Below are 22,296 nucleotides of genomic sequence, written 5' to 3'. Positions count from 1 at the left end.
ACACAATCTAGAGGACGCTAATGAAATACAGCGAGTCAACCCGACCCGCGAGTCAACCGGGTTTGAGTATATGTCCTTAGGCCTAAAAAAAAATATGTTTATTTCCACTGTCATGGCCTTAAAAATTAGGGTAGGTAGGTAGGCAAATAATTTTATTTTTAATCTTTTTTTTTTTAGAAAACGTCGTACATGGTGCATCTTCTTCTCATTTTTTTGTGTACAACTGTATGTACAATAAATTTGATGATGTATGTGCTGCTATATGGCTTTATTTAAATGCTTTTATGAAATAAAAACTTGCTGTTCATTAATTATGCATTTGTTGCTTTCCTTATTTCCGAGTTTAATGTTGACTTCTGGCAACGACTTTAATAGTCCATTTTATGACCAATAAAAGGCATAACTAAAGTCGCAGAAAGCTTGACCCTCAGTGTCTATAGCCTAGTATAGGGATTCAGTGTTGTTATACTTTCTGTTCCTTTGGGATCATGGAGTGTATACTATATTACTTATAATTTATAATATACTAAATAGCCCAAAAGCCGTGCTAGGGGGACGGGAGTGGTGTTGCATGTAACATTATCATCATGAACAGACCCAATCAAACTGGGTGTGCTATTATATTTCTTGGATGCAGTTTATGCTTCCAAAGGACCACATTTTCAGATTATATTATGTACTGGTGTCATGGGGTCTATCTACCAGGGCTAGCGCTGCCCCAAAATTTCATTGAGCCAACCAGTTTTTTGTTTTTCGATGATGTTACTATCAACTTGTTTATATTTCTTTAAATGACAACAAGGGCATATCACATATCATAATGTAACATACAGTTTTCAATATAAAAATAATTAGTATGGTTATTTTATAGATGTACATTTAACAGGGGTGTCGATTGTTCCAAATTTGAAATCCTGGAAATTAGGCCGGGGGTCTTGGAACCGCAGCCGCAGGAACCCAAACAGAAATAAAGGGCAGATCCCCCACCCCATCCAGTGCCCTTACTTATTGTTATTTTTTATTGTCTTTCCAATTGTATTTTCAGGTGAATGCAATTAAAAATATTATAAACCACACCGTCCGTATCACCGCATGTGTATTTGTCAATCTATTTATTCTATAAAGAACTTTGAAAATAAATTATAATTGACGAAAAATAATGTATCCAAAAACGACAGTCCGAAAAATTGTATGCGTTTTGCACATTAAATAAAATGTGCATATCGTTTGACTGCAGACATTGCAAAACCTAGCAAATATACAATTTGGTTGACATATTGCTTTACAATAGCATTTTTTTGTGGGTAAAAAACAACTTAATTATCACCTTTTAATTTCAAACGATAATCAGCAGAAAGGTGTAACATTTTCCAAATAGAACTAATTATTTAATTATCATCCTTTAATTCAGATCGATAGTTGGGAGAAAAGTGTTAAGTAATCAGCTTAGAAATAATTTATTTATTGTTATGCTTCTTTTGATTTGTTAATCTTTAAAAACGACGTTTGCCATTGGTCGCTATATTGTTGGCAGACGACAAGATCAACTGTTTATTCCAAGTGTACAGTGTCTGCGCATGAATGACCTAATATTATGTGTGAGCAAACTCAATGCTGATTGGCCAGCTACCACGTGCGCTTCAATAACAATAAAAATAATATGCGGATAACGTATACAGTTAATTGAGCATTGCCGATAAAATACCCAGTCCGGTTTTTTTTAAAGTTTAGGCTAAAAAAAGATTAGGACCGGTGGCAAAAAATTAGATAGGGTCGGGCCACCGGAAACAAGCAATTATTTTTTTACGCCTTATACAACTTAGATGTATTGGCTGTTCTATGTTTTATTACGTTCCTTGATTTAGCTCTATCACAGATTTCAGGCCTTTGATGGTCTTTCGACACAATTCCATAGCAACTACCGGACGCAATACATATTTGTCACTAAATTTATGACAACATTAGCTAGAATTAGTGTTGATATGGACAGGGTAGATTTGGGTAATTCGTGTTTCCGTTGTTGATAAAACATAGTAATTTTCCCAAAAACAATTATTTACCGGGAATAGTTCCGTTACTGGCAAGCAAACTGCGATCATATGCTCAAAGAAATCGTGAAGAAAATCTGCATTGCCATTGACAAATGGAACTTCGTGGCATAACTTGTTGTTGTTGTTGTTGTTATACCCATTCCGAGTATTTCAGACGCTTGCATTCTGCATCAGTGTGGTCGTATGTTTCAAAAGTAAGAAAATCTGTGAATAACTAAGTATCTTCAGGTGGATTCATTTAGGTTTGGATTGTTCCAGCGACCATCTGCTTCAATAAAATGGAGGCAGTTGGAGACAAATGTTGGTTTGATTATATTTCTGATGATGTCCTTCTTCACATTCTGTGTTTCGTGCCTCGAAAGTTTTGGGTTGATCTTACCAAAGTGTGCTCCAGGTTTAAGATGGTGTGTCACGACAAGGACATATTCAGGTACAGTCAGTTTTTGAACATGAATACTGAACTGAGTGTAGTGGTGTTATTGCAATTATTCAACTCCAAGCTACTTCTTCTTGAATGCTCTTAGCTTCTTGGCTTTTACGAGTACATACAGCTCAGCGTTCTTCTTGATAAAATGAAAATCAATGTAAAAAAATATGTCTCACGTATGTCTATTAAATCGAGTTAAATCAAGCAAATACATCAATATCAAATAGCGAGTAATTTGTGGAGAAATACTCAAAACAAAAAACTTGACACAAAACCCATTTAATATCAAACCCAAAGCTTTGAATTTACAATTCGTTCTTTCTTATTACAGACTATGTAACAGAGGTTCCGGATAAACACTGTGTATTGCAATTGGTTGATTATACACGAGATATATCTTGTGGAGGATTCCGGAGATAATAAAGTTATTTTTTCATTCAAAACACTGCGATTTTTCCCAGGCCCATTCCCAAAATGGTGAAAAAAGCACCGCTGTGTCTGTGTGACTGTGCATGTGTGACCGTGCATGTGTGACCATGCATGTGTGACCGTGCCTGTCTGACAGTGCCTGTGTGACCATGCCTGTGTGATGGTGTGAGGTTATTGTGTGTTGCCTCTGTGCCTGGTTGTTTGAACATGCATGTGTGACCATGTTTGTTTGACCTTGGTTGTTTGACCATGCCTGTGTGAACATGCCTGTGTGACCCTGGTTGTGTGACAGTGGTTGTGTGACCGTGCCTGTGTGACCATGCCTGTGTGGCCTGAGTGACTGTGGTTGTGTGACTGTGCCTGTGTGACTGTGCCTGTTACTGTGGTTGTGTGACTGTGGTTGTGTAACCGTGCCTGTTACTGTGGTTGTGTGACTGTGGTTGTGTGACCTTGCCTGTGTGACCGTGCCTGTGTGACCGTGGTTGTGTGATTGGGCCTGTGTGACTGTGCATGTGTGACTTTGCCTGTGTGACCATGCATGTGTGACCTTGACTGTGCCAGTGTGACCGTGCCTGTGTGACCATGACTGTGTGACCATGACTGTGTGACCATGACTGTGCCTGTGTGACCATGCCTGTGTGACCGTGGCTATGTGACTGTGACTGTGGTTGTGTGACCGTGCCTGTGTGACTGTGCCGCCCTGTGTAACCGTGCCTGTGTAACCATGCCTATGTGACTGTGGTTGTGTGACTGTGCCTGTGTGATTGTGGTTGTGTGACTGTGCCTGTGTGACTGTGGTTGTGTGCCTGTGGTTGTGTGTGACTGTTCCTGTGGAACCATGCCTGTGTGACCATGCCTGTGTGACCATGGTTGTCTGACCAACCATGCCAGTGTGTGCCTGTGTGACCGTGGTTGAGTGACTGTGTCTGTGTTACCATACCTGTGTGACCATGCCTGTGTGACTGTTAAAGATAAATAAATGTTTCGAACAACAGTCTACAGAAGCCTCATTAGCTCAGTTGGTAGAGCACCGGTCTGTAGAAGCTTCACTGCTTAGTTGGTAGAGCACACACATCCACTTACAAGCACAGTCACACAGTCATGGTCACATAGGCATGGTCACACATGCATGGTCAAACAACCACAGTCACACAGGCATGGTCAAACAAGGACGGTCACATAGGCATGGTCAAACAACCACGGTCACAACAATCACACAGGCACAGTCAAACAACTACGGTCAAACAACCACAGTCACATAGGCACAGTCAAACAAGTACATTCACACAGGCATGGTTGCACACACAACCACGGTCACACAGGCATGGTCGCTCAGGCACAAACTCACATGCAAGGTCAAACAAACACAATCACACAGGCACGGTCATACAGGCATGGTCAAACAACCAGTCTCACAGGCACAGTCACACAGGCACAGGCATAGTCACACATGGTCACACAGTCACACAACCTCAGTCACATTGGCACATTCACACAGGCACGGTCCCACAGGCACAGTCACAAATGGTCACAGTCTCACAGGCACAGTCATGGTCACAGTCACACAGTAATGGTCACACAACCATGGTCACACAGTTATGGTCACAAAGGCATGGTCACACAGGCACAGTCACACAGGCACAGTCACACAGTCAAGGTCACACAACCATGGTCACACAGGCATGGTCACACAGGCACAGTCACACAGGCACCGTCACACTGGCACAGTCACACAACCACAGTCACATAGGCACAGTCACACAGGCACAGTCACACAACCATGGGCACACAGGCACAGTCACACAGGCACAGTCACACAAGCACAGTCACCCAACCACGGTTACACAACCACGGTCACACTAGCACAGTCACAGTCTCACAACCAAGTTTACACAGTCATGATCGCACAGTCACACAGGCATGGGCAGGCATGGTCAAACAACAACCACAAAGGATTATGTTTGATGTCAATCAAAGAGGAGTTGCTGTGCAGATTTTAGTGAAACTTCACAGGTTAAACATATTAATTTAAGCTTGATTTTATAGAAATACTTATTTGAAACGCTCTTGAGTCGGTTTCCTGGGACTAGAACCAATACTTTGTGTTTATGGGATCTAAAGAACGCTCCCACAGTGTGACCTCCCAATCGCTAGGCACTGTTGCATATGAAGGGCACCTTTTTTACTAATTCTAATACGCATTCTTTTTAAGTTAAAATATTTTTTTTCATCTGCGAAATCATTACAAAAGTAAAACAGTAATAGTCTTATTTATGGAAACAATCTCTTTAATTCAACCTTGTTAATAGTTAATAGGCGGAGGGATATTATTTTGGCAATTTAATTAACTTAAAGCCATGTGCTAGTGGTACACACAACTAATCATTATTTTGTGTTCACTTGCTGATTATTCACTTTTGGAACAAAATTGACGCTATTTGCATCAATTTCGTTCCAAAAGTGAATAATCCTTTTGACTTTTTGTGAAGACAATTTGGAATTTAGTAATTTTTCCTTTATTTTGAAAGTGTTTTCTACTGGTACTTCGTAAAGAAGGAAAACATTGCTGCATGGGTAATCTGATTTGAAATAAAGAATTCTTAAGTGAATATCTTAAACAAATAATTTTAAAACTCATCTCTGAAACCACAGGTCCCAGAGCTTAGATATTTGGTATGATACATCAGATAGAGGTTCTGTACAAGTTTGTTAAAATCATGCCCCTGTGGTCAAACCTGTTACATGTACATGACCCTGGAGCAGAGGTTGGTGTCTGTTATGTGTTACAGGTACACTGACCTGGAAGTATAGGCTAGTGTTTGTTCTGTGTTACAGGTACACTGATCTGCAAAACTGTGTGGGGTTGACAGAGAACAGGCTCAAGGAGTACCTGGGCGCTGGCAGGGACCTCATTGAAGTGCTCAACCTCAACCACTGCTACTGGTTCACCTCTACTTGTCTTTTGAACAGTCTCTTAAAGTGCCAGAAAGTACAACATTTGTTTCTGTTAGATTGTAAACTGACAATTAACGCTCTTGCAAAAGTTGTGTGCTCATTGGAATGTCTCAAAACCCTTGTGATTTCTGTTGCAAGCTTATTGGAGTTTTCATCTGAGATTAACCTAAACCGAACATTCCAACAATCACTCAAGCATATTGAGAATTTTGGTATTCATACACGAGAGGACATTACCACTACTGCACCTAGATGTCAACAAGTGAGCAGTCAGAAGACAATATTTGAATACTGTCCCAATATGGAAACATTTTGCATGATAGCTTCTCCTGGAATGAACCATAAAGAAAACAGGCATATTATTCATCCACTAATCAAAACGGAAAAACTCAGAAATTTGAAAAACTTGTCCATAAATTCTACAGCTTATGCCACTACCCGTTTGTATTACTTTGCAATTCTGGCAAAGTCATTAGCTCAAGCTGGTAAGCAGTTCATGAGTCTCTCACTGTCTGGCCTGGACAAGGGTGTCCCAATACTTGGCCTCTACTTGGAATCTAAAACTTTCAACAAATTAATTAACACATTGAAGGAATCATGCATGACCTTGCAAAGTCTGGATATGTCGGGAGTGGACTTAGTGAACCTTGATGCATTTTTTGATATGGACAAACCAGCATTGCAGTACTTGAATCTGTCACACACATTGTCAACGATGACTTATATCATGCTTCTCAGAGTCAGCCGGTGTTCCAACCTGGTCTCACTGAACCTGCAGGGCGCCAGCGGCACAAAAACACACTGGGGTCAGGTAGGTTATGGGATCCCATCAACACACAAACACACTGGGATCAGGTCCGTAGTGGGGTGCCACCAGCACACAAACTCACTGGGATCTGGTCAGTAGTTGGGTACCACAAGCACACAAACACACTGGGATCAGGTCAAAAGTGGGTTGCAATCAGCACACAAACACACTGGGATCAGGTGAAGAGTGGATTGCAATCAGCACACAAACACACTGGGATCAGGTGAGAAGTGGGTTACCACAAGTACACAAACACACTGGGAATAGGTCAAATGTGGGTTGCAATCAGCACACAAACACACTGGGATCAGGTGAGAAATGGGTTACCACAAGCACACAAACACACTGGGATCTGTTCATTATTGGGATGTCAACAGCACACAAGTACACTGGGATCTGGTCTGTAGTGGGGAACTATAAGCACACAAACACTGGGATCAGGTCAGCAGTTGGGCACCATCAGCATACAAACACACTGGGATCTTTGTCAGTAGTAGGTTGCCACAAGCTCAGAAACAAACATGAATCAGGTCATAAGTGGGTTGCAATCAGCACAAAAATACACTTGGATCAGTGTCAGTAGGGGGGTACTACAAGCACCCAAACTCACGGGATCAGATCAGAAGTAGGGTGCCACCAGAACACAAACACACCGGGATCAGGTCAGTAGTGGGGTGCCACCAGCACACAAAGTCACTGGGATCTGGTAAGTAGTGTGATGTTACCAACACACAAACACACTGGGATCTGGTCAGAAGTGGGGTGCCACAAGCACACAAACACTGGGATCAGGTCAGTAGTGGGGTAACACAACCACAAAAAATGGGATCAGGTCAAAAGGGGGTGCAATCAGCACAAAAACAAACTGGGATCTGGTCAGTTGTGGGGTGCCACCAGCAGACAACCACACTGCCATCAATTCAGTAGTGTGGTACCACAACCACACAAACACTGGGATCAGGTCAGAAGGGGGTGCAATCAGCACAAAAACACACTGGGATAAGGTCAGTAGTGGGTTGTCACTAGCAAACAAACACACTGGGATCAGTTCAGTAGTGGTATCATATGTCACCAGCACACAATCACTTTGGGATCAGGTCAGTAATGGGGTACCACCAGCACACAAACACACTGGGATCTGGTCAGTATTGGGATGTGACCAGCAACAAAACTCACTGGGATCAGGCCAGTAGTGGGGTACTACCAGCACACAAACTCACTGGGATCTTGTCAGAAGTGGTATGTCACCAGCACACAAACACACTGGGATCAGGTCAGTAGTGCGGTACCACCAGCACACAAACTCACTCGGATCTGGTCAGTGGAGCAGTGTTTTTTTTCCACCATTTTGGGACTGGGGCCAGGTCCCTGTGAATTTGGAAAATGTGCAGCGTTTTGACTAAAAGTTGGAAATTAGTGTTGTTGCTGTTTTGCTAAAACAATGCTTCAAATATAGAATAGAAGTGTTTTTCAGTATAATTTTAAATAAGGTTGAACTGATGTGGCTTGATGGGAGATGAGCAAAATGTTGAAATCTCAAAAAAATAAAAATAAATAAAAATTAATATATATTTTTATTAATGAAACTTTCAATTGGGTATTTTTAGGTCCCATTTGGGAACAATATATACTTTTTTCATTTGGGAATGGGGCCGAATACCAGACCTGATTTTTAACGAAAAACCCCCACTGTAGTGGGATGTCACTAGCACACAAACACACTGGGATCGGGTCAGTAGTGGGATGTCACTATCTCACAAACACACTGGGATCAGGCCAGTAGTGGGGTACCACAAGCACACAAATGCACTGGGATCAGGCCAGTAGTGGGGTACCACAAGCACACAAACACACTGGGATCAGGCATGCAGTGGGGGTACTACCAGCACACAAACACACTGGAATCAGGTCAGTAGTGGGGTACCACAAGCACACAATCTCACTGGTGTAACATAATGTAAGTCAGCAAAACGGCATCAATGGTAAATGTAACAGTACACGACTTAAATCAACAAACTGTCAAGGTTGCATAAACAAGCCTTTCATGGTGGACTTTTATTTAATAACAAAACTAAATTTATTGATAAAATGTTAAAATCACTTGTAAAAATCACCAAAGTTTTCATATAATAATATATAAATGATTGGGAAATTGACATTGGTTGTGTAGATAAATTTTGACTTCAAACACGAAGATGGCAGTTTTGATGTAATAATATAATAATATTTATAACAGGATAGTATACATATGTAGTGTATCGCAGAGTATTATATTTAGTAGCAATGCAGGTTTGTGTCTTTTCTAATAATAGAGAGGGCCATGTTTTATGTAAAAGGGTCCAGCTCGAGTTAAACTAGCATATACATCGGATTCATTTTTATTGTGAATTGCGGGGCTGGCTCGTAATGGTCTGGTAGCCAGCAATATTTTTATTATTGAACTTAAATATTTTACGATCTCAAAATTTACTGAATGTATTTTATTAATTAGAATATTTTGTGGACTTGTTAATTAGTAGAATAAAACATCAATGAACATTTCATCGGACTTGAGTATGAATTGTCATCCCATTGGACTATGTTACACTGGGATCAGGTCAGAAGTAAGTTTCTATCAGAACAAAAGCACACTTGGATCAGGTAAGAAGTGGGTTGCATTCAGCACACAAACACACTGGGATCAGGTCAATAGTCGGGTATCACAAGCACACAAACACACTGGGATCAGGTCAGTAGTGGGGTACCACCAGCACACAAACTCACTTGGATCAGGTCATAAGTGGGTTGCATTCAGTACACAAACACACTGGGATCAGGTCAGTAGTCAGGTATCACAAGCACACAAAATCACTGGGATCAGGTCAGTAGTGGGGTACTACCAGCACACAAACTCACTGGGATCAGGTCAGAAGTAGGGTGCCACCAGCTCAGAAACACTCTGGGATCAGGTCAGTAGTGGGGTGCCACCAGCACACAAAACAATGGGATCAGGTCAGTAGATGGGTACTACCAGCACACAAACTCACTGGGATCTGGTCAGTAGTGGGGTGCCACCAGCACATAAACTCGCTGGGATCTGATCAGAAGTGGGTTTCAATCAGCACACAAAATCACTGGGATCTGGTCATAAGCGGGGTACTACCAGCACACAAAAACACTGGGATCAGGTCAGTAGTGGGGTACTACCAGCACACAAACACACTTGGATCAGGTCAGTAGTGGAGTACTACCAGCACACAAACACACTGGGATCAGGTCAGTAGTGGGGTACTACCAGCACACAAACACACTGGGATCAGGTCAGTAGTGGGGTACAACCAGCACACAAACTCACTGGGATCTGGTCAGTAGTGGGGTGCCACCTGCTCACAAACTCACTGGGATCTAGTCAGTAGTGGGGTGCCACAAGCACACAAACTCACCGGTATCAGGTAAGTAGTGGGGTGCCACCAGCACATTAACTCACTGGGATCAGGTAAGAAGTGGGTTTCAATCAGCACACAAAATCACTGGGATCTGGTCATTTTTGGGGTACTACCAGCACACAAACACTGGGATCAGGTCAGTAGTGGGGTACTACCAGCACACAAACACACTGGGATCAGGTCAGAAGTGAATTGCATTCAGCACACAAACACACTGGGATCAGGTCAGTAGTGGGGTACTACCCGCACACAAACTCACTTGGATCAGGTCAGTAGTAGGGTGCAGCAAGCACACAAACTCTCTGGGATCAGGTCAGTAGTGGGGTACTACCAGCACACAAACTCACTGGGATCATGTCAGTAGGGGGATGCCACCAGCACACAAACTCTCGGATCAGGTCAGTAGTGGGGTACTACCAGCACACAAACACACTGGGATCAGGTCAGTAGTGTGGTACTACCAGCACACAAACTCACTGTGATCAGGTCAGTAGTTGGGTACCACCAGCACACAAACACACTGGGATCAGGTCCATAGTAGGATGCCACCAGCTTAGAAACACACTTGGATCAGGTCAGAGTGGGGTACTACCAGAACACAAACTCACTGGGATCAGGTCAGTAGTTTTGTACTTCCAGCACACAAACACTCGGATCAGGTCAGAAGTTGGTTTCAATCAGCACAAAACACACTGAGATCAGGTCAGTAGTGGGGTACTATTAGCACACAAGCACACTGGGACCAGGTCAGAGTGGGTTACCACAAGTACACAAACACACTGAATCAGGGCAGCAGTAGGTACACCTAGAACATTAACACACTTTTGATCAGGTCAGTAGTGGGATGTCACCAGCAAACAAACACACTGGGATCAGTACAGTAGTGGGATGTCACATACACACAAACACACTGGGATCAGGTCAGAAGTGGGGTACCACCAGCACACAAACACACTGAGATCGGTAAGTAGTTGGGTACCACCAGCACACAATTACGGGGATCAGGCAGTAACACTAGCACACACACCTTTGGATCTGGTCAGTAGTGTCTTTCTACCAGCACGCAAACACACTGTCATCACGTCCATAGTGTGGTACCATCAGCTTAAAAAATCACTGGGATCTGGTCAGTAGTGGAGTTCTACCAGCATGCAAATACACTGGGATCTGGTCAGTGGTTGGGTGTCACCAGCACACAAACTCACTGGAATCCGGTATGTAGTGGGGTACCACAAACACACACTGGGATCAGGTCAGTGGTGGGGTACTACTAGCTATCAAACACACTGTGATCAGGTCAGTAGTGGGGTATCAAAAGCACACAAACACACTGGGATCTGGTCAGTAGTTGGGTACTACCAGCACACAAACACACTGGGATCAGTTCTGTAGTGGGGTATCACAAGCACACAAACACAGTAAGATCTGGTCTGTAGTGGGTTGTCAGCAGCATACAAACACACTGGGATTAGGTCAGTAGCAGGATGCCACCAGTATACAAACACACTGGGATCAGGTCTGTAGTGGGTTGCACCAGGACACAAACACACTGGGATCTGGTCTGTAATGTGTTACTACCAGCACACAAACACACTGAGATCTGGTCTGTTATGAGGTACTACCAGCACACAAACACACTGGGGTCTGGTCTGTAATGTGTTACTACCAGCACACAAACGCACTAGGATCAGGTCTGTTATGAGGTACTACCAGCACACAAACGCACTGGGATCAGGTCAGAAGTGGATTGCATTCAGCCCACAAACACTCTGGGATCAGGTCAGTAGTGGGGTACTACCTGCACACAAACTCACTGGGATCTGGTCAGTAGTGGGGTACAACCAGCACACAAACACACTGGGATCTGGTCTGTAATGTGTTACTACCAGCACACAAACACACTGGGATCAGGTATGTAGTGGGGTACAACCAGCGCACAAACACAATGGGATCTGGTCTGTAATGTGTTACTACCAGCACAAAAACACACTTGGATCAGGTCTGTAGTGGGGTACAACCAGCACACAAACACAATTGGATCAGGTTAGTAGTGGGGTACCACAAGCACACAAACACAGTTGGATCTTGTCTGTAGTGGGTTGCCAGCAGCATACAAACACAACGGGATCAGGTTAGTAGTGGGATGCCATCAGCGCACAAAAATACAAGATGATGTGCGTAATGCACATCAACCATAATTAGAAAGGGGAAGCCTATGGGGCTTATGAATATTTACTTAAGAAATTTTGCATCAACTGTTTAATGGAATTAATTGTAATAGTTCAAAGCTATTATATGTTATTTTAATAAAAGAAACATTTTTAAAGTTTTTCATTTTATTCTTCACATAAAAAAATTTCCTTTGTAGACAGTAAGGTCAATTTTTCCCTACCCAATGGCACTGACCCTGTACCAAAAGCTTGAAAAAAATCACTGTCCATTTAATTTAAATATAGCCAAAAATTTTATTGACTCAGTCACTTCCCACAAAATGTTGGTATTGTTGTGATGATTGTGTTTGGTCAATGTTTCAGCATAATCTTGAAGCCTTAGGGAATGTGCTGGAGCAGTGCAAGAACCTGCGACATCTCAACCTGTCTGACTTGCACCTGCACCTTGAGAACAATCACACCAGTCCTGTGTCTGTTCTCACCAAGTACAACATCACAGGTACAAGTTCAATGCTCTACATTGCAGTAGTTCATAACTGGTACAGGTACAATAATTATGTAGTATTCCTTTATAACCCATAGGCATCTAATTCTCAATTGTTCCTCATTGACCCATCCTAATGCACTCTTTCTCTTTGAATTACATGTATTTTTATACCCCTATTACCATTGGTAATGGAGGCTATATAGGATTCACTATGTCGGGTGGTCGATTGGTCGGTCTGTCCCAAAATTTCATCCGATCTTCACCAAACTTGGTCACAAGTTGTATCTAGATGATGTCTATGTCATGTTTGAATATGGGTCATTCAGGGTCAAAAACTAGGTCACGGGGTCTCTTAGTGTGTTTTAAACCAAAAGTTTGTCCGGTCCATAACTAAGTCATTTATTTTTAAATGATTTGGTACATTTGTTCACCATCATGGGACAGTGTGTCATGCGAAAGAAGTACGTCGATATCTCCAACGTCAAGGTCACACTTGGAGTTCAAAGGTCAAATGCTTGTCCGGGCCATAACTTTGTCATTTATTGTGAGACTTTAAGATCATTAGGCACATTTGTTCAACATCATTGGACGGTGTGTCATGCAAAAGAATTACGTCAATATCATCAAGGTCAAGGTCAGACTTTGAGTTGAAAGGTCAAAAATGGCCATAAATGATCTTGTCCGGGCCATAACTATGTCATTCATTGTGAGATTTAAAAATCATTCTGCAAATTTGTTCACCATCGTTTGATGGTGTGTCATGCAGAAGAATTACGTTGATATCTCCAAGGTCAAGGTCACACTTTGAGTTCAAAGGTCAAAAATGGCCAAAACTATGTCATTCATTGTGAGATTTTAAAATGACTCGGTACATTAATTTTGTTCACGGTCATTGGACGGCAAGTCATGCGAAAGAATTCAAGCGTTCAAAGGTCAAAATAGCCATAAATGATAATGGCATAATAATTCTTAAAAATCGCCATAAATTAGCTTCTCTTGTTTTTTTGTTGTATTTTTTATTCAATTTTAACATACATCTCGTATACATATGCTTCTCTTGTTTTGTGAAGACAGCATGCAAAATATTCTGTGTCAAACAAGCATGTGGGGGTATACGCCACGTCTGTGACAAAGCTCTAGTTTTGCTATGAAAATGACTTATTGATACTTGCATAGAGTTGTCTTAGACCCCTATTGGTCCTTGCTCTCTATTGTTCTTTGTAGGGACCTATCCTAGCTCTCTATTGTAAGCTCATCTGTTTTTTTAAAAAGATTATGAGCTATTGTCATACCTGAGCATCGGCGTGGGCGTCTGCGTTGGCTAAGTTTTGTGTTTAGGTCCTCTTTTCTCATAAAGTATCAACGCTATTGCATTCAAACATGGCACACTTACTTACTATCATGAGAGGACTGGGCAGGCAAAGTTAGATAACTCTGGCTGGCATTTTGACAGAATAATGTGCCCTTTTTATATTTAGAAAATTTAAAATTTGGTCAAGTTTTGTGTTTAGGTCCACTTTATTCCTTAAGTATCAAAGCTATTGCTTTTATACTTGCAACACTTACTATCATAAGGGCACTGTGCAGGCAAAGTAATGTTACTCTGACTGGCATTTTGACAGAATTATGTGTCCTTTTTAGCTCGACTTTTCGAAGAAAAATTAGAGCTTTACTACTCGCCCTGGCATCTGTGTCGCTGTTGGTTAAAGTTTTATATAAGGTCAAATAACTTTAACACTTTCAAAGATAATTAACTCAAACTCAGAATACTTTTTTTATGGCAACAAGACAATTGTGTAGGTCAAGATGCATAACTCTGTCAGCTTTATTTTAAGAGTTATGCCCCTTTTTATACTAAGAAAATTGACAATTTTGTTAAGTTTTGTGATTTGGTCTATTTTACCCCTTAAAGTATCAAGCTATTGCTTTCAGACTTGGAACTGTCGCTAACTATCATAAGGGGACTGTACAGGACAAGTTGCATAACTCTGGTTGGCATTTTGACGGAATTATGGCCCTTTTTTGACTTTGAATATTTTGTTAAATTTTGTGTTTAGATGCACTTTACTTCTAAAGTATGATGGCTATTGCTTTCAAACTTCAAATACTTTCTTACTATCATGAGGATACTGTACATGGCAAGTTGAATTTGACCTTGATCTTTGAATGACCTTGAATCTCAAGGTCAAATAAATAAATTTTGCTTAAATTGCCATAATTTCTTTATTTAGGATCAGATTTGATTCATACTTTGACAAAACAACACTTACCTGACATACCACAATGGACTCCACCCAAACCATCCCCAACGCCCCACCCCTGAATCCCCCCCCCCCATTTTTTTTCCCTTTTTTTTTCTTATTTTTGAAAGATCATCTAATTAATGACAACAGCCCCACACTATACCCCTCTCTCAACCCCCCCCCCCCATTCCACCCCGACGCCCCCCCAAAAATAAATAAATTTATTTTTATTATTTTATTTTTGAAACCATCCAACCATCCCACCCAAGAATCCCCCTCCCCTCCCTGTTTTTTTTTAAATTTTTTTGTTCTTATTTTTTGAAAGATAATGTAATAAATGACCACACTCCCACACTATACACCCATCTCAGCGTTTTTCCTCACCACTTTGGGACTGGTGCCGGCACCGGTCACTTTATTAAAATTAGCGTCGTTTTCATCAAAATTGGGAAATTTATTAATTATGCTCAAATCTTAATAAAGCATATACTAAACTTAAAAAACTGTGTGATTTCTGGTTTATTTTATATTTATCATTTAAGAATAATATATGGACAGAATAAAATACTTGCATTTTCCACCCAGTCAAATATGACATTCCTGTATTTGAATTCATACTTAGAATTCAGAAATCAAAAGTAAACGCTGCTACATGTATGTAGCAATGATTAACACTTTTAATATCAGAATTGTATCTAATATCATGTTAAATAGACATTTAAAAACATCTGAACAATTAAGGATTGTGCATGTTATGTGACATTAATTGCATTCATGTAATATATTGAATAATCAAGAATAAATAATCGTGTTATAACAGCAAAATGATTCATCCAAGTGATGTCTGCAACAAATGAAATTTAAATCACATTTTAAATTTCAACTATCTTCCAAACTTTACTAGATCATAATCTCGATTTGGAACAACAGCTATTCCACTTTACATACACGTGTTTTGAAAAGGTTCAGTAGCACAGACCTTACAAAAGGAATTACCAGATTTGAGAATAATTCAACTTTAAACTACAGAGAACACAGGAATTCTCTTGTTCAAACATGGTCTGCTTGCTCAATTTATCAGAAAGTAAAATATCTGAAATATCAAAAATCTACAACTTCAATGATCTGCAAAACAGTTGCAACAGAATACTTTAACATTACTATAATTGCATACAATTAAATCATTAAACCCAGTTGAACAATTTAGCCAGCGGTACATTTAAATTAAAATCTTGTCTTTCTTTGCAAATTAAACTCACAATGCAATCAACAACCTTCTGAATTATGCGACGCCATCGTTGCTGGTTATTCGCGAAAAATGTGTTGCATTTTGATGAAGGTTCCCCTTATTGAGTACAGTAGTATTCAGACAACAGAAACCAAGGAATATATCGTCATCAACACTTGCTGTGGTTACTTCCCCTGTTGGTGAACATGCACTGATTTTAGTTTTACTTGGATTTTGGCGGTAAAACAAAAGAGTAAACATTGTCGTTTTTTTTCCAGTGAATTGGGATTTTTAACCAGGTTTTCCGAAGGAAAAAACTGGTTATTAGATTGGCGAATGCGGGCGGGCGGGCTGGCTGGCTGGCTGGCTGGCGGGCTGGCTGGCGGGCTGGCGGAACAAGCTTGTCCGGGCCATAACTATGTCGTTCATTGTTAGATTTTAAAATCATTTGGCACATTTGTTCACCATCATTGGACGGTGTGTCGCGCAAAATAATTACGTCGATATCTCCAAGGTCAAGGTCACACTTTGAGTTCAAAGGTCAAAAATGGCCATAAATGAGCTTGTCCTGGCCATAACTATGTCATTCATTGTGAGATTTTAAAATCATTTGGCACATTTGTTCACCATCATGGTACGGTGTGTCGCACGAAAGAATCACGTCAATATATCCAATGTCAAGGTCGCCACGACTAAAAATAGATTTTATTTTTTTTAAACAAACTTACAAAGGGGGTTAATTTTGTTTGTTCATTTCAAAAGTTCAGTTTGAGTTTTCTCCCTTTATCAGATTTTTTTTTCACAATGAAAACCTGGTTTTGTGACAATTTTGTCCCTTGTTTTATTTGAATTGGGAATTTTCATTTACAAATTGGAAAAAATGGTTGAATTGGGAATGGTGCAGATATACGGTACTAACTTTATATAGAGGAAAAAGACTGCATCTCCACCCCCACCCCATACCACCCCCCTGTTTGATTGAAGTATTGAGATAGGTCCCTTCACCTTATAAAAGAATATATAGATGAGCAGTCTGCACCAGGCAGTGCTCTTGTTCCTTGTAGGGACTTATTTTAGCTCCCTATTGTTCTGTGTAGAGACCCATTCTAGCTCCCTATTATTCCTTGTAGGGACCCATTCTAGCTCTCTGTTGTTCCTTGTAGGGACCCATTCTAGCTCTCTATTGTTTATTGTAGGGACCCATTTCAGCTCTCTATTGTTCATTGTAGGGACCCATCCTAGCTCTCTATTGTTAATTGTAGGGACCCATTCTAGCTCCTGATTGTTCCTTGTAGGGACCCATTCTAGCTCTCTATTGTTCCTTGTAGGGACCCATTCTAGCTCTCTATTGTTCAATGTAGGGACCCATTCTAGCTCTCTATTGTTCATTATAGGGACCCATCCTAGCTCTCTATTGTTAATTGTAAGGACCCATTCTAGCCATCTATTGTTAATTGTAGGGACCCATCCTAGCTCTCTATTGTTAATTGTAAGGACCCATTCTAGCTCTCTATTGTTAATTGTAGGGACCCATCCTAGCTCTCTATTGTTAATTGTAAGGACCCATTCTAGCTCTCTATTGTTTATTGTAGGGACCCATTCTAGCTCTCTATTGTTCATTGTAGGGACCCATCCTAGCTCTCTATTGTTCATTGTAGGGACCCATCCTAGCTCTCTATTGTTTATTGTAGGGACCCATTCTAGCTCCCTATTGTTCATTGTAGTGACCCATCCTAGCTTTCTATTCTTCCTTGTAGTGCATTCTAGCTCTCTATTGTTCATGGTAGGGACCCATCTTTGCTCTCTATTTTTAGTTCACCTGAGCACAACGTGCTCATGGTGAGCTTTTGTGATCGCCTTTTGTCCGTCATGAGCGGTCAACATTTGCCTTGTTAACACTCCAGAGACCACATTTATTGTCCAATCTGCATGAACTTTGGTTAGAAGATTGGTCTCAATGATATCTTGGATGAGTTCGAAAATGGTTACGTTTGCTTGAAAAAAATGGCTGCCAAGGGGTGGGGCATTTTTCCTTATATGGCTATATATGGCTATAGTAAAACATTGTTAACACTCTACAGGCCACATTTATTGTCCAATCTTCATGAAACTTGGTCAGAAGATTCATCCCAACAATATGTTTGACGAGTTCGAAAATGATGCCAGTTGGTTGAAAAACATGGCCGCTAGGTGGCGAGCATTTTTACTTATATGGCTATAGTAAAACCTTGTTAACACTCTAGAGGCCACATTTATTGTCTAATCTTCATGAAATTTGGTCAGAAGATTGGTCTCAATGATATCTTGGATGATTTCGAAAATGGTTACATTTGCTTGAAAAAACATGCCTGCCAAGGGGCGGGGCATTTTTCCTTATATGGATATATATGGCTATAGTAAAACCTTGTTAACACTCTAGAGGTCACATTTATTGTCCAATCTTAATGAAACTTGGTCAGAAGATTCATCCCAATACATGTAATATCTTGGAAGAGTTCAAAAATGATGCCAGTTGGTTGAAAAACATGGCCGCCAGGGGGCTGGGCATTTTTCTTTATATGGCTTTAGTAAAACCTTGTTAACACTCTAGAGGCCACATTTATTTTCCAATCATCATGAAACTTGGTCTGAAGATTTGTCCCAATGATATCTTGGACAAGTTCGAAAATGGTTCCGGTTGGTCTAAAAACATGGTCACCAGGGGCGGGGCATTTTTCCTTATATGGCTATAAATGGCTATAGTAAAATCTTGTTAACACTCTACAGGCCACATTTATTTCCAATCTTCATGAAACTTGGTAAGAAGATTCATCCCAATAATATCTTGGACGAGTTCAAAAATGATGCTGGTTGGTTGAAAAACATGGCTGCCAGGGGGCAGGGCATTTAACACTATAGAGACCACATTTATTGTCCAATCTTCATGAAATTTGGTCAGAAGATTGGTCTCAATGATATCTTGGTTGAGTTCGAAAATGGTTACATTTGCTTGAAAAACATGGCTGCCAAAGGGCTGGGCATTTTTCCTAATATGGATATATATTGCTTTAGTTAAACCTTATTAGCACTCTAGAGGCCACATTTATTGTCCGATAATCATGAAACTTGGCCAGACAATCTGTCCCAATGATATCTTGGATGAGTTCGAAAATAGTTCCAGTCGATGGAAAAACATGGCCGCCAAGGGGTCGTGGCATTTTTCCTTATATAGCTATAGTAAAACCTTGTTAACACTCTAGAAGCCACATTTATCCTCCGATCATCATGAAACTTGGTCAGAAGATTTGTCCCAATGATACAGGGCTATAGATAACTTTTGGGGTATATTGGGTAATTCACCCCCTATTTTTCACAACAAAAGGTTTTTTTATAAATTCAATAGAGTTTAAGCAAAAATTTTCATCCCTTAGTTTTGAGCTTAATTGGATTTTCAACCCCAGTTTTTTTTAACTCAATTGGTTTATTGACGGAATGACATAAATAATATAATAAGAATCTACTAAGGTTACTATATTATTTATACAAATGGCATTGAAAAACGGACCTGTACATACAGTAACAACAAACAATAACTGAAATTCTGATCAAAGTTCATTCATTTTTGCGTAGAATAAGACCGAGTTAGTGAAAATCGCTGCAAAATTGATGAAGTTATGGATGTTCAAAGAAATGCACCCCGTTTTTGGGTCATTTTGAGTTGAATACCTTAAAAATAAAATAATAAAACAGAAGGGTCTACGAATAATTACAATAATACCCTAAAGATTGATTACCGCTGGAAAGACTGCCTTCTTTTCTTCATAGGACTGCATATTAACTAGTGCTGCAACAATATACCGGTATATCGGTATATATCGCAATACGCAATCCGCATATTGTATTGCGATACGATTTTCATCATACCGGTACGAAAATTTTACAAAAATTCATTCACATTTCGTCCAGAAAAGCCATCCGAAATAATGATAACAAGGTAAACAAAACAAAGCAGTGTAAATATTTTTTTTCGTAAAAATAGCATTCTGAAAGTTTATTATACGGAGTAGCGTTGTTACATCGGAGCATTCGTTCGATGCTTTTGAACAGATTATCGTTGAATTATTGCGCACAGCTGTAAATGTTTCGTTTGATTCTGAATTGAGCATTATTAAATTTGTAATCAGAATTTCGGAAATACGCTTCCAAATTTTAATGCTAATGCGACAATAAAAAATTCTAGCGTCAAATAAAAAGTTCTTTATTCTTTGTCTCAATAAAAAGCGCGCGATAATTATACAGACATGTAGAACGTTGCATGGAAAGTATGGGTGTATTTTGTGTTGTATAAAAACGGGAACATCACGTCAGGTGAATTACGCGTGTTCAGTGGAAAAAAAACGCCCCGGTTAGACGTTATTTCATCACATCTTAAATAATAAATAGTAACGAGTGCCTAAATGTATTTGATACTTAAGAAAATTTGCGAATGTTTATGTTTCTTGTTATTCTTAAGCACATTTATAGTAAATATATACCAGAATTTGCTTTAAAACTGGAATATACGGGATTATTGGATAATTGGCAAGTTATAATTTTGGTACAAGTTAGCAATATATTGCGATATATTGCAATACAGGTTTTTGAACTGACAATATATTGCAATACGGTTTTTGGCGTATTGTTGCAGCACTAATATTAACTATCCGGTAAATTTTTGTACTGAAAGTAACCAGTCTTAAAAATACATCCGGTGTTTGTAAGAATTGTGTTTCGTGATGCAAGGTTTTTACGGGAATTACGTGATTAAATTTGTATTTGCGTTTTTGTAGGCTTTATTTTGAATTTAATTAAATTGTTGGTTATTTTTATTGCGGTATAAGGCAGTAACGCTTGTTATCTATAGCCCTGATGATATCTCTGACAAGTTCGCAAATGGTTCCAGTTGCTTGAAAAACATTGCCACCAGGGGGCGGGGCATATGTCCTTATATGGCTTCATGAATCTTTATGAAACTTTGTCAGAATATTTGTTTAAATGATATCTTGGGTGTGTAGGAAAATGGTTCTGGTCTGTTGAAAAACATGGCTGCCAGGGTGTTCACTAGTCATGAAAGTTGGTTAGAACATTTGTTCTAATGACATCTTGGGCTGCACAGAACAGATCAGTTCCTTTGAATCTCAGGTGAGCGACTTTGGGCCTTTCAGGCCCCCTTGTTCCTGTAGGGACCCATCCTAGCTCTCTGTTTTTCCTTGTAGGCCAGGGACCCATCCTAGCTCTCTGTTTTTCCTTGAAGGCCAGGGACCCATCCTAGCTTCCTATTATTCCTTGTAGGGACCCATTGTAGTTCTCTATTAATCCTTGTAGGGACCCATTTTAGCTATCTATTGTTATGCCCCCCTTAGAAGAAGAGTGTGTATACAGTCCAACCTGCCCACGTGACCGCCTGTGAATAGCGACCATCTGTCAATAACGACCACATCGATTTCCCTGCATATGATTTCACTATATATTGTACCTGCGAATAACGCCGGCCTGCCAACAACGACCAGCGATTGCCATTTTACATTCCCAAAGTCGAATTTGATAGCTAACAACGACCACTTGAACGTCCAGCGACCACCATTTTACATTCCCAAAAGTCGATTGACTAACAAAATCTTTTCAATTATGATAATATAACGTTTCATAACGAATAATTTGGATTTGACAAAACAGCTTCCATAAACTTATAAATACAATGACGAGATATTTTGTGTAGCATTTTCTATTAAACATTGAACGTTGTCATCGGTTTGCAAAATAAAAAATCTTGTACTCCTTGAAAGAGGCTAACAACGACCACTTCAATCATAACAATTAACGATTTCACAACTGTCAATAAAACAATGGTATTATAACGGTATTATAATACTATTGTTAAAGTAGTAACAATTGATGTATATATGAGTCCATAAGGAAAAACTGAAACATGTTTATGTGGATATACGTCCTTTTTATAGTTATAGTTAAGAACATGTGTATTTACGTCATTTTATAGTTATAGTTAAATGCATGTTTACAATATGTGTTAATTTAGTGACTGTATAAGTCCAT

At 40.0% G+C, this 22,296-nt stretch overlaps 3 protein-coding genes across 13 annotated transcripts in view; 2 read left to right on the top strand and 1 right to left on the bottom strand.

The window, feature by feature from the left end:
• The window catches only part of LOC127839429 (serine/threonine-protein kinase 16-like), a 29,979-nt gene extending 27,762 nt beyond the window's left edge, over positions 1-2,217 (bottom strand). The window contains exon 1 of the mRNA XM_052367796.1: positions 2,061-2,217. The gene's annotated coding sequence lies outside the window, so the exon portion shown is untranslated. The remainder of the gene's footprint in view (positions 1-2,060) is intronic.
• Positions 1-22,296, top strand: part of LOC127839428 (F-box/LRR-repeat protein 4-like) — a 223,192-nt gene that overhangs the window by 90,809 nt on the left and 110,087 nt on the right. The gene's annotated exons all lie outside the window — the stretch shown is intronic.
• Positions 2,202-22,296, top strand: part of LOC127839427 (F-box/LRR-repeat protein 18-like) — a 64,685-nt gene continuing 44,590 nt past the window's right edge. Inside the window, exons 1-3 of one of the 2 annotated variants that reach the window (XM_052367789.1) lie at positions 2,202-2,481; positions 5,743-6,673; positions 12,630-12,765. In XM_052367789.1, the coding sequence (XP_052223749.1) occupies positions 2,330-2,481; positions 5,743-6,673; positions 12,630-12,765 (1,219 nt within the window). In that variant the 5' untranslated portion in view covers positions 2,202-2,329. The remainder of the gene's footprint in view (positions 2,482-5,742; positions 6,674-12,629; positions 12,766-22,296) is intronic. The other variant, XM_052367790.1, reaches the window with a different exon arrangement.

The sequence above is a fragment of the Dreissena polymorpha genome, chromosome 7 (genome assembly GCF_020536995.1).
Source record: "Dreissena polymorpha isolate Duluth1 chromosome 7, UMN_Dpol_1.0, whole genome shotgun sequence".
Taxonomy (NCBI): domain Eukaryota; kingdom Metazoa; phylum Mollusca; class Bivalvia; order Myida; family Dreissenidae; genus Dreissena; species Dreissena polymorpha.
The sequence above is the reverse complement of the archived record's forward strand: the minus strand, read 5'-3'. Positions and strand labels throughout refer to the sequence as shown.